General features: G+C 43.1%; 1 protein-coding gene across 1 annotated transcript; it reads left to right on the forward strand.

The window, feature by feature from the left end:
- Window positions 1–1358: 1358 nt before the first annotated feature.
- LOC137871528 (zinc finger protein 16-like) lies at window positions 1359–5247 on the forward strand. Its single transcript, XM_068709373.1, has 3 exons — window positions 1359–2255; window positions 2590–2847; window positions 3367–5247. Exons 1-3 carry the CDS (start codon window positions 1505–1507, stop codon window positions 4071–4073), a joined length of 1716 nt encoding a protein of 571 aa, XP_068565474.1. The 5' UTR covers window positions 1359–1504; the 3' UTR covers window positions 4074–5247.
- The last annotated feature ends 7212 nt before the right edge of the window (window positions 5248–12459 follow it).

Here is a 12459-nt window from a genome sequence, read left to right on the forward strand (position 1 = left end):
AGACATGCTATTGGATCCATATATATATATATATATATATACGTATATATATATATACGTATATATATATATATATATATATATATATACGTATATATATATATATATATATACGTATATATATATATATATACCTTTTAAAAAAATGTAAAAAGGTTGAAAGCTATATATATATATACACATATATATATATATATGTATATATATATATATACATACGTATATATATATATACGTATATATATATATATATATATATATATATACGTATATATATATATATATATATATATACGTATATATATATAGCTTTCAACCTTTTTACATTTATTTTATATATATATATATATATACACGTATATATATATATATATATATATATATATATATATATATATATATATATATATATACAGTATATGTATATGGGTCTGATAAGATCAGTAATAGACTATGGCTGTGTGGCTTATAGGTTGGCGTCTAAAAACCTTTTTGGGAAAATTGGATGTAACACAAGCACAAGCATTACGGATATGTAGTGGGGCCTTTAAAACAACATTGGTGCCGGCATTGCAGGTAGAAATGGGGGAAATTCCATTGGAGTTGATAAGAATCCAGATCATGATGACATATTGGGTCAGTTTACAAGGAGATAACAACCATCCAACAATCAATGCAACTGAGCCATGCTGGGAACATGAGGCCAACAAAGAGCTTTGGTTGGGTTGCTAAGGAGAAGGCTAGTGAGTTAGATAGGAGTTAGTCTCCAACTGTGGTTCTGCCAGCTGTTCCTCCTTGGTTACTGCCACAGCCTGAAATTGATCTTGGCCTCCGTGAACTGATGAGAGATGAAAGTGGGGGAAACTGTAAGATCTTCCAAGTCATACATCAGGAAGAATTACCACAATTAAATTCAGATTTATACAGATGGATCTAAAGACCCTAACACTGGTAGAACAGCAGCAGCAGCAGTAATCCCAGAATTCCATTATGAGTGTGGGAAAAGACTCAGCGATGATTTATCTGTGTTTACATGTGAGATGATGGCCGTAGTTATTGCCTTACAGTGGGTAGAGGACGTCAGGCCAGAGAGAGTGGTGTTTTACTGTCATGTAGGCACGAGTCAGCGAGAGAAGAAAGTAATGTAAAGAAAAGCTTGAGTGACAAATGGTTAGAGTCAATAAGACTAAGTACAATTTGAGAATTTAATTGATTTTATGTATTTATTTTTATTGTATATGTTTGTTTTTTTTTCGTATTAGAAAACGTATATCCTTAGTTCACACTCCAGGTTCGTGGGTGGCGGTAATGCACCCAAAAGCTGTTTGCCAACCGCCGTAAACACAAGAGAAGAAGAAGAAGCAGCAGCAGAAGCCAGGTTTCTCCTACATCCGGTGCTACTCTGACAAACATAACTGTCTTTCAGCATCATCCAAACATTAGCTCGTAGAGTAGCTTTTAGCTAACCAAACTCAGAGAATAGAGCTCCTAGCCAAGCTAATTCATGAGTCGCAAAAGAAACCACAGTTTCGTCGAAACCGGCCTGTCCCCTGAGCTCCACGGCACCTTCATGGAGCCCCCCGGGTCAGCGAGCCGAGCCGAGGGCGATTTCCTGGAGCTGGAGCACGACGAGGAGCTGCTCTGCTCGGTCAGCGACATCACCGAGCACCTCGGCAGAAACATCGCCGCGGTGCTGGAGACGGCGCTGTCGGAGATCCGCAAAATGGTCAGCATCAGGATACGAGTCCTGAAGATGGAGCTGCGCGAGAAAACCGAGGAGATCGAGGTGTTAAAGGTGAGACTGGATACGGTCCAGAGGGACGGCAGGGGGGACCCTTTCCCCGGCGTCGCGACCATGGAGCCGTCTGCAGACGTTGCCTTCAAAAAACACGACTTCGGCTCCGGAAACAAACACAACAGCGTCGATCCGAGGAGAGCCAAGGCTGTTATGCCCGGTGTGAAGAAGGAGAATATAGACGCGATCTGCGACTATCTGATGAAAGACAAGAACTCGAGGGGGGGCGTTGACATGGACGGAGACCAGAGCAGCCAAGCCAGCGGCGACAGGGAGGCTCGCCCGGATCCGGACCCGCACTCCCTCAACCTGTGGCCGGACGGCGGCATGGCCGGCTCCGGGCCCGGGCCCGGAGACTCCGAGTCCGCCACCGATGACCTCTTCAGTATGCTCCCCTCCGGCAGCAAGCGGATGTACGACTACGAGTGGATAGCGCCGATGTATTCTTCAGACCTGAAGGGTGAGCACAGTGTTGCTACACTGTGAAAACACACACACTGTGTACACACTGCACCCATGTAGACTAACACAACTTTATAGATTCATATTCATAACAAACATATTACTTCTGATATACATATCATTACTCCATAATTTGGACTTTTGCACTTTTTGATTATTATCTCATTACACACAATGTATAATAAACATGATCTCATAATGTTTATTATACACACACATACATATAAATATCTATATATATATACAAAGTAAAGAGTATCTGATAGAATAGGAAAAACACAAAGAGTAAATTCATGCAGTATAATTTTCATGTGATCATATTTTCCCCCCAGTCATGAAGGAGCCCGAGTGTGAGGACACCCCAACCGGCAAGATGGAGGACGATGGTGATGAGGATGAGGAGGATGATGATGATGATGATGATGATGATGAGGGGGGGGACGTGTCGCCGAGGAGGGAGGGGGGTGGACTGGAGCAGGTCCAGGCCCCGCTGTCACACGTCCAGCCCTCCGAGTTCAGCATGGGGCCCCAGAGCTCTCCGGGGGAGGGAGGGAGTCCGCTGGAGGGCAGCGCAGACCGGCCTGTGGCAGGTTGGTGAGAACACGACAAAAACAAGACGGAGTGAACGTGTTATAAGCTCCTGTTATAAACTCAGGGTTGGACATTAATTCCCCACTGGATTCCAAAGTCTACCAGCCGCTCGATAGGCTAAACATAGACGAGCCCTTTCTGTGGAAACACAAGCAGCTGTTATTAACCTCTTTGCCTAAATAAAATACAAATACAATTTATAAAATCAGGAACTATCTGATCCTAGAAGAAGTAACTTTGGGGTCTTGATGTCACTTCTATCGATGTACAGGAGTAATAATCACACGTGAGCTCTCTAAAGGTGTCTTGTTCCTTGTTGTAACATTAACAAATATGAAAGAACAACATCATCAAATTCAAAAAGTGAATCTGTATCAAACTGTATTCATTCAGTTTTGATATACAGTCTCTATGAATACTTTGTATACCTCTTCTTAAACACGCCGTGCTTTATTTCCGCCTGTATTCACTCGGACGACTGGAGTTGTGTGATTTGTAGTTTTTCTTTGTGGTTTCAGGCCAGCAGTTCCCCGGCCACACCTACATCTGCTCTCTGTGCGGAACCTTCTGCCCCGACTCCGTGTTCCTCGAGGAACACGTCAAACTGATACACTCGGACTCCGCCGGCGCCCAGGCCCTCCAGGTTCTGCAGTCCACCTGCTCTGCCGCGCCCGCCGTGGAAGACGGAGACCGCGACTCCAGGAGGAGCGGAGGGGACCAGGACCGGGACCAGGACGCGGCAGTAGGGGCCGGCGCCGCTGGCCTCGGAGGGGGAGCGGTGAAAAAGGAGATTAAAATCGAGGGCGGGTACGGCTGCGGGGTCTGCGGCCGCCACTTTAACTACCTCGGCAACCTGCGGCAGCACCAGCGGATCCACACGGGAGAGAAGCCCTTCATGTGTCCGGAGTGCGGGGAGCGGTTCCGCCACGCGGCCCGCTTAAAAAGCCACAGGCTGGTGCACAGCGGGGCCCAGAGCCCCTTTCCCTGCCTCCAGTGCGGGAAAGGTTTCTCGGTGCTATCGGGACTCAAGAGACACCAGCGGGTGCACACCGGCGAGAGCCCGTACGCCTGCCCGCAGTGCGGCAGGCGCTTCAAAGAGCTGGGCAACCTGTACACCCACCAGAGGATCCACAGCGGCGCCACGCCGTACTGCTGCCAGCAGTGCGGACGCAGCTTCCGCCACCTGGGGACGTACAAGAGCCACCGCTGCACCCCGCCGCAGTAACGCCGCTCCGCTTCCTGCGCTCTCTTGATGCCAACAAAAACGCATTGTCAAAGACGGGACATGGGGACATGGTGGACACGAGGACTCCGAGGTGCTGGTCATGTGTGGAGAGGGGGGGGGGGGGGGGGGGGGGGGCGGTATCCATGGCATTTCACACCCGCGTCAAGAAAAGCCGCTTCAGTTGGTTCTTGACCTCGGAACACGGCGGGTTTTGACGAAAACGATGGCAACTCGAGCTCTGCAGCACATCGACTCTTTATTAGAGTTGCTCCGATACCAATATCACAAATAGCAGGTCTGACATCAGTGTGCAGAGGCTCGGGAAAGGACCAGCGGGTCCAAAGGGACATTCGTGTTTGTCTCAACTTGGGTTAGTAGCTTACGGACCCGTGTTTGACCTGCTGCACCTACTGTTGTCGTGTACACAGTTCCAATCATTAGTGCCATTTTCCTTTTCACTGTTTTCAGAAGCGGCGTGAAAATCCGAATAGACTTGAAGCTGGCTTTAGGAGTGATCCGTTAAAAGAACCGGTACATTGTTTCAACGCAGGGCTGAGAAAGGGCATGGGAAATCCAGAACCAGTTCCAAATTGTCCGATCCATTGAAATTGTACTGCCTCAGAGGTTTTCGTCTCCCGTTCCGCCGACGCCGGCGTTCTTCTCTGCCAGTTGCGCGTCGCCGGAACTCATCCGTCACCAAGTCGATCTCAGCGCTTAGAACGGAGCAACGAGAAGGAGTCGGGTTTCCCCATTCATATTGAACAAAAACATGTTTAAAACTATATTTATATATCAGCGAGTGGGGTCTACGAAATCTGGGTCAGGGGGGGCGGAGATCCCCACGTGAGACCTCCCCCCCCCCCCCATGGCTCTACCTTCATCGTCTCATTTCTAACCAGTGTAAAGTACGTTACAGAATATATATTGTTTATTTTATACGTTTGCCTGTATGACCGTTAAAAATCGTGTACTTACAGAAAACTGACATCCTGTAGGTCAGGTGTGATCACTGAGTTCATCAGAGGAATCCACCTCAAGCTCGTCTGTAACATGACGTTCAGCTCTCAGCACCGTGTGCGAGACTAATAGCCGGACGACAACTAATCCAAACCTGTGAAATTGAAACGCTAAGCATTGATAATCTGCTCTCTAATAAACAGTTGTCTTAATGTCACGAACGAGTGTGTGTGTGTTTTTCTTTGTGACGAATAACAGCGGTGGAATTCAATCAAGTACATCAAGTACAGGAAGTACAATATTTAAGTAAAATACTTGAGGGTTTCCATTTTATGCCACTTAATACTTGTCAGAGAGAAATGTTGCACCTGTACTGTGTTCAGCTGTGTATAAACTGACTAGGTAACTAAATGCTAAAGCATCTGTAATAATCAATTGATATCATATATACTTGAATAACTGGTCATTCTGCCAAATAGGTAGTATACCTTTAAATTATCAGGACATTTGGCCTACCTATAACTCCATAACTTTATTTATTCACAATTGATTGCATCAATGTTAGCTTGGAAAAGCTCCCAAATGAAGATATTTCCACTCAAAAACATTACATCACTGTGACCCAAGTAAAGCAATGAATAGACATATCAAAAAGGAGAATTAGAAATCAATAAATTGTTTAAATTTCAATAATTTTTCAAAAAAACAAAAGCTTATCATTTAGCCTAAAATATGTCCAGAGGAGTATTTGTTTTGAACTATCTGACATATAATTAATGAACTGACCGGTTGGAATTTATTTAACATTAAATAATATATGTGTTCATTTGCATTTTTAAGGTTTTTATAATGAACAGAAATGAATGCGTTAGACAGCCCTAACAGGAAGCTTGCTGAAAATCACAAAGACTTCAGATCACTGAACAAAGCATGCTGCTGTTCCAGCCATCTACTGGCTTCCATACAGTGTGAGACTCCTAGAGAACATCAAGTCTGCATTACTATTTATTACATAATCACATATTGCAGTGTAGACTGCATTGCCACGTAAACATGTTCAACGTATCCTCATACAACGGTTCATATGATACCGTACGAAAACGTTACTCCTCATTTTCCTACTAAAGCCAGCCACACGCGTCAATTTCTGCTCACGCATGCAGTCTTTTCAAAATAAACTTCTGTTTATTGCAGCTCTGTTTACAGGTACATCCTGGTCCTTTCACATCTCCTCTGTCAAACCTGAGGAACACTGTTGCATTGTCCACGCACACATTTAATTATATTCTCTGAGTCGAGATGGATGGCCAGAGGTCGACGGGTGTAAAGAATGTATTCTCTCCCAAGTTCACTTTCTGTTTGGATCCGGAGTGGTGTGTGGGTGGCAGACAGTGCCTAAGAAAAGGGACTCATAATTCATTGTGTTATCCTTCTATAGCTGTTCTTTATGATTAATTGCTCCTCACACTGCTGGCAGTTCTTGACATTTGCATCTCAAGTTCTTAGAGAAAATGTGTATTTCTGTGTGGACCGGTTATTTCACGAGTATCAATGTACACCACAGTTCAGGATGCTCAGGTAAGATTTATGAGTTTCCAGTAATAAAGAATAATTCTTTGTATTATGTACATTTTATGTTGTTTGTCACACCATATTGTGGCCCATCCCTCATGGGTGAGGTTTTGTGAGCCATTGTACAATGTGGTTTTCAACAGACCACACTGTCCCGTTTTCAAAGGGACTATTTCCTCGGCAGAAAGTAGTTCCACTGAAAACTTCTTAGACGGTGTGTCATGTGGATGTGGATTGTCCGGAGGAACACTGACTATATTTATATGGACACTCAGATTCCACTATTATTCCGAATATGACAATATTTTGAATTTGATATGGCTCATGTAAACATCATGTTACATTTTGATATTCTGAATTAGGCTTTTTTTTGCTGAATGGAGCTTTTTCAGATCACAATATGTGGAATATGCATTCTTTGGACATGTATACAGTACATTCAGAATATGCGCCTTAAAAGGTTTATTTTCTTACGGCACTTTGCGACACACGGCCTCTTCCCTGTTTACAACCAGTTCTGTGCGTTGAACCAATAGTTGAGCTCAACTAGCCAATAGTTTGTAAAGCTGAAGTAGAGATGCACGCCCAAAAGAAAAGCCCACATTTCTGGTCAGAAGGAAAAACAAACATACCGTTAAACATTATGAAGGACTTGGATATCCACCGTTGTTTTGGATATGAGAGAATATCGCTTAACAATCCATCAAGTCCTGGGGAATCAGCTCCAGCCCCAAAGACCCTAGCTAATAAATGGATGGATGGATTAGATAAACTCCATGCTGTCAGCACACTACAGCAAGCATCATCGGAGTTTGAAGGTCTTGACATGTGGAGTCAGTAAGTTCAGCAGTTGAGTGCACGAGTGGAAAAGTGTGTATGCAATGTTGTATGGCACAGATACAGAAACCACAATGTCAACCAAAAATCAAATGGGTGTCTCAGGGAGGAGAGAGAGGCAGCAACTGAGCTCTAATGCTGCGTTCACACCAAACGCAAAGCGAATTTCCGCGTTGCGTTACTCGGGGGATCATCTCTGTTAATTTGCGTCCGTGATGACAGGAGAAGAATCTCAACGCTGATAGGCTTTTGTGACACAACCTCGTGCAAATTTTGCGTCCATTCGCGTCTGTGCATAGACTTTGTATGTAATCTACTCGCTCGAAAAAATTTGCGTTGCGTTTGGTGTGAACACAGCATAAGAAGGTTTTTAAGAGAGAGCACTGACACACAGGGCCCTGGTGTTGCCAGTGTTGCTGATGAGCTGATTCTCCTCTAGAGTCTAGTAATTCTCCTCTATAGTCTTGTGATTCTCCTCCAGAGTCTTGTGATTCTTCTCTATAGTCTAGTGATTCTCCTCTAGAGTCTTGTGATTCTACTCTAGAGTCTAGTGATTCTCCTCTAGAGTCTAGTGATTCTTCTCTAGAGTCTTGTGATTCTCCTCTAGAGTCTAGTGATTCTTCTCTAGAGTCTTGTGATTCTCCTCTAGAGTCTAGTGATTCTCCTCTAGAGTCTTGTGATTTTCCTCTAGAGTCTAGTGATTCTTCTCTAGAGTCTTGTGATTCTCTTCTAGAGTCTAGTGATTCTCCTCTAGAGTCTTGTGATTCTCCTCTAGAGTCTTGTGATTCTTTTATAGAGTCTTGTGATTCTCCTCTAGAGTCTAGTGATTCTCCTCTGGAGTCTAGTGATTCTTCTCTAGAGTCTTGTGATTCTCCTTTAGAGTCTAGTGATTCTCCTCTAGAGTCTTGTGATTCTTTTATAGAGTCTTGTGATTCTCCTCTAGAGTCTAGTGATTCTCCTCTGGAGTCTAGTGATTCTTCTCTAGAGTCTTGTGATTCTCCTTTAGAGTCTAGTGATTCTCCTCTAGAGTCTTGTGATTCTTCTATAGAGTCTTGTGATTCTCCTCTAGAGTCTAGTGATTCTCCTCTGGAGTCTAGTGATTCTTCTCTAGAGTCTTGTGATTCTCCTTTAGAGTCTAGTGATTCTCCTCTAGAGTCTTGTGATTCTTTTATAGAGTCTTGTGATTCTCCTCTAGAGTCTAGTGATTCTCCTCTGGAGTCTAGTGATTCTTCTCTAGAGTCTTGTGATTCTCCTTTAGAGTCTAGTGATTCTCCTCTAGAGTCTTGTGATTCTTTTATAGAGTCTTGTGATTCTCCTCTAGAGTCTAGTGATTCTCCTCTGGAGTCTAGTGATTCTTCTCTAGAGTCTTGTGATTCTCCTTTAGAGTCTAGTGATTCTCCTCTAGAGTCTAGTGATTCTCCTCTGGAGTCTAGTGATTCTTCTCTAGAGTTTAGTGATTCTTCTCTGGAGTCTAGTGATTCTTCTCTAGAGTTTAGTGATTCTTCTCTAGAGTCTTGTGATTCTCCTTTAGAGTCTAGTGATTCTCCTCTAGAGTCTTGTGATTCTCCTCTAGAGTCTAGTGATTCTCCTCTAGAGTCTAGTGATTCTCCTCTAGAGTCGAGTGATTCTCCTCTAGAGTCTTGTGATTCTCCTCTAGAGTCTTGTGATTCTCCTCTAGAGTCTAGTGATTCTCCTCTAGAGTCTAGTGATTCTCCTCTAGAGTCTTGTGATTCTCCTCTAGAGTCTTGTGATTCTTCTATAGAGTCTTGTGATTCTCCTCTAGAGTCTAGTGATTCTCCTCTGGAGTCTAGTGATTCTTCTCTAGAGTTTAGTGATTCTTCTCTAGAGTCTTGTGATTCTCCTTTAGAGTCTAGTGATTCTCCTCTAGAGTCTAGTGATTCTCCTCTAGAGTCTTGTGATTCTCCTTTAGAGTCTAGTGATTCTCCTCTAGAGTCTTGTGATTCTCCTCTAGAGTCTAGTGATTCTCCTCTAGAGTCTAGTGATTCTCCTCTAGAGTCGAGTGATTCTCCTCTAGAGTCTAGTGATTCTCCTCTAGAGTCTTGTGATTCTCCTCTAGAGTCTAGTGATTCTCCTCTAGAGTCTAGTGATTCTCCTCTAGAGTCTTGTGATTCTCCTCTAGAGTCTTGTGATTCTTCTATAGAGTCTTGTGATTCTCCTCTAGAGTCTAGTGATTCTCCTCTGGAGTCTAGTGATTCTTCTCTAGAGTTTAGTGATTCTTCTCTAGAGTCTTGTGATTCTCCTTTAGAGTCTAGTGATTCTTCTCTAGAGTCTAGTGATTCTCCTCTAGAGTCTTGTGATTCTCCTCTAGAGTCTAGTGATTCTCCTCTAGAGTCTAGTGATTCTCCTCTAGAGTCTTGTGATTCTCCTCTAGAGTCTAGTGATTCTCCTCTAGAGTCTTGTGATTCTCCTCTAGAGTCTAGTGATTCTCTTCTAGAGTCTTGTGATTCTCCTCTAGAGTCTTGTGATTCTCCTCTAGAGTCTAGTGATTCTCCTCTGGAGTCTAGTGATTCTTCTCTAGAGTATTGTGATTCTCCTTTAGAGTCTAGTGATTCTCCTCTAGAGTCTTGTGATTCTCCTCTAGAGTCTAGTGATTCTCCTCTGGAGTCTAGTGATTCTTCTCTAGAGTCTTGTGATTCTCCTCTAGAGTCTAGTGATTCTTCTCTAGAGTCTTGTGATTCTTCTATAGAGTCTTGTGATTCTCCTCTAGAGTCTAGTGATTCTCCTCTGGAGTCTAGTGATTCTTCTCTAGAGTCTTGTGATTTTCCTTTAGAGTCTAGTGATTCTCCTCTAGAGTTTAGTGATTCTTCTCTAGAGTCTAGTGATTCTCCTCTAGAGTCTAGTGATTCTCCTCTAGAGTCTAGTGATTCTCCTCTAGAGTCTTGTGATTCTCCTCTAGAGTCTTGTGATTCTCCTCTAGAATCTTGTGATTCTCCTCTAGAGTCTTGTGATTCTCCAGAGGAAATGGGATTTTGACTTTTGCTGAAAATTAAAATGTACAGTGAGCTTTGAATGTGTTGGACTCATCCGAAGCATCGGCCACTTTGTCATTTCACTGAATAAACTTCAGTGTGTAACAGCTTGATTAATGAATGCCACATGCATTAATTGTGCACAGCCCCCTCATTCAATTCTGAGAAAACGTGCTTCTATCCCTCTGCTGCATGACGGCCACATCTACTAATTAAAGTCAAAGGTAAAGACCAGACATTCCACATTTGTTTGGTCCACATGCTTCGGTAGGCTAAACCCCTGGTCATGAGATTATAAAACTTCATTCGGGGTCCACAGTTAATTTTTCCTGGAGGGTTAATCCAGGCTTGATGGTGATGCTTTAATTTGTGGGTCCATGATTTCCCGTTCAGATTAGTGGATTCAGAACACCTGGTCCTGGAGCTCCTATAGGGAATAAAAGCTCTACTCCAGTGTTGCTCTAGTCTCTCCTGCTCAAATGGACTCATCATCCCTCATCGTCTCCCTGAGAGACACTTTATGCATTCAGCCTGTAGGAGGCGCTGGTCCTCTGCGGACCGGCCTGGGATCAGCTCTGTGTGCGGATGTGAATACATTAGATACAGTCCATCACTGTGGTGCACAGATTCAAAGAAACTCTATTGGTGGCCCTGTTAAAAAAAAAAAAAACTTGATTCTTAAAGGCTTCATGTGAAAACAGCTTAACAAGCCACAGAAAAAAAATGCCCACATGAAAGGCACTGTCAGATTTCACAATGACACAAAACAAACTGAATTGGACATTTAGATTTATTTTTTTCTGTAATGAGAAAATGGGACAAATGTAAAGTAGACGATAGGTGCCAGCACATTGCCACATTTAATTAAAAGCGTAAAGTAGCTCAATTGCACGCATTAAATGACTGAATGTTTTATTCAGAGGGGATGATGTAAAGATCATGTGAACATAATGTTGAATCATTACGGAAATAAATCCCCAGTTGGAACCAAACAGGAGAAAATGAGCTTATCGTGACTTCGTGTGGCTTAACGAGCTAAAACACAGCCGGGTGTGCTCCGTCATGGTGACACGCTACACCTACAGTGTCATGAGGACTCCTGTCTGATATGAATGTAAGAATACACTCTAGAGTGTATACAAGTGTATATAAATGTATGTTCAAACAACATACCAACAGGGTAGATTCCTGATATCCTCGAGCAAGGTGAAAGTATCTATATGTATATATGAAATATGTAAGACATTTATAATCAATACATCTGGAATATGAAAACAATATAGATACAGAAGCTGTATGGGAGCCACGGGAGGATCCGGAGTACGGTGACTCATGAGAGCTCTCGATTGAAACCACCTCTAACAGAATGTAATCAGGTTTCCTGTTGATGCCTGTTGATCAGGTTTCCTGTTGATGCATGGGTTATTATGAGTCATGCATGTATATGAATGTCTTTCATACCTGTTCCTTTATGCAGATTAAGCGAGAAGCTCCGGCTGCTGAACACAGCACAGATATTACAGTTGAATTCGAAGACGTTGTGAATGGCGCCGATGCAAAGGCCAGCTGAAGCTTGTAGCAAACCTGAAACCTCTGAAAGACAACACATACCAAGGTTTTTTGGGAAATATTTTCTCCTGGATTACAGTCGCGAGTTTAAAACACGTGGTTAAGGTTGTAAATCGAAACAAAAGTAAACAGAAATGCAACAAAACTACTCAGCTATGTTCAGTTAAACATCATGGTTTATGCATGTTAAAGTATGTTTGTTACGTTATTTAAAATTGAAATAAGTCAACATTGACTTTTGGTTTCAAACAGGACGAGAACAGCAGTCTCCTGGGCGACAGTGCCGCGTTTCACTCCAAGCTCTTCCCACACAGACTTCTACAGAGTTTTGAAAAATCTGCACTTTTGTTGAAGGGGAACGTCATTTTTAGATGCTGTAAATACAAATTGTCATCATCACGAGTTCTTGTGGCAAAACAAAACGTGGACGACAACCGGCAGCTTGCACTGTTTATATGCAG

This window comes from Cebidichthys violaceus, unplaced genomic scaffold, assembly GCF_023349555.1.
Source record: "Cebidichthys violaceus isolate CVI_PGR_0920_01 unplaced genomic scaffold, fCebVio1.0.p SCAF_145, whole genome shotgun sequence".
NCBI classification, from domain to species: Eukaryota; Metazoa; Chordata; class Actinopteri; order Perciformes; family Stichaeidae; genus Cebidichthys; species Cebidichthys violaceus.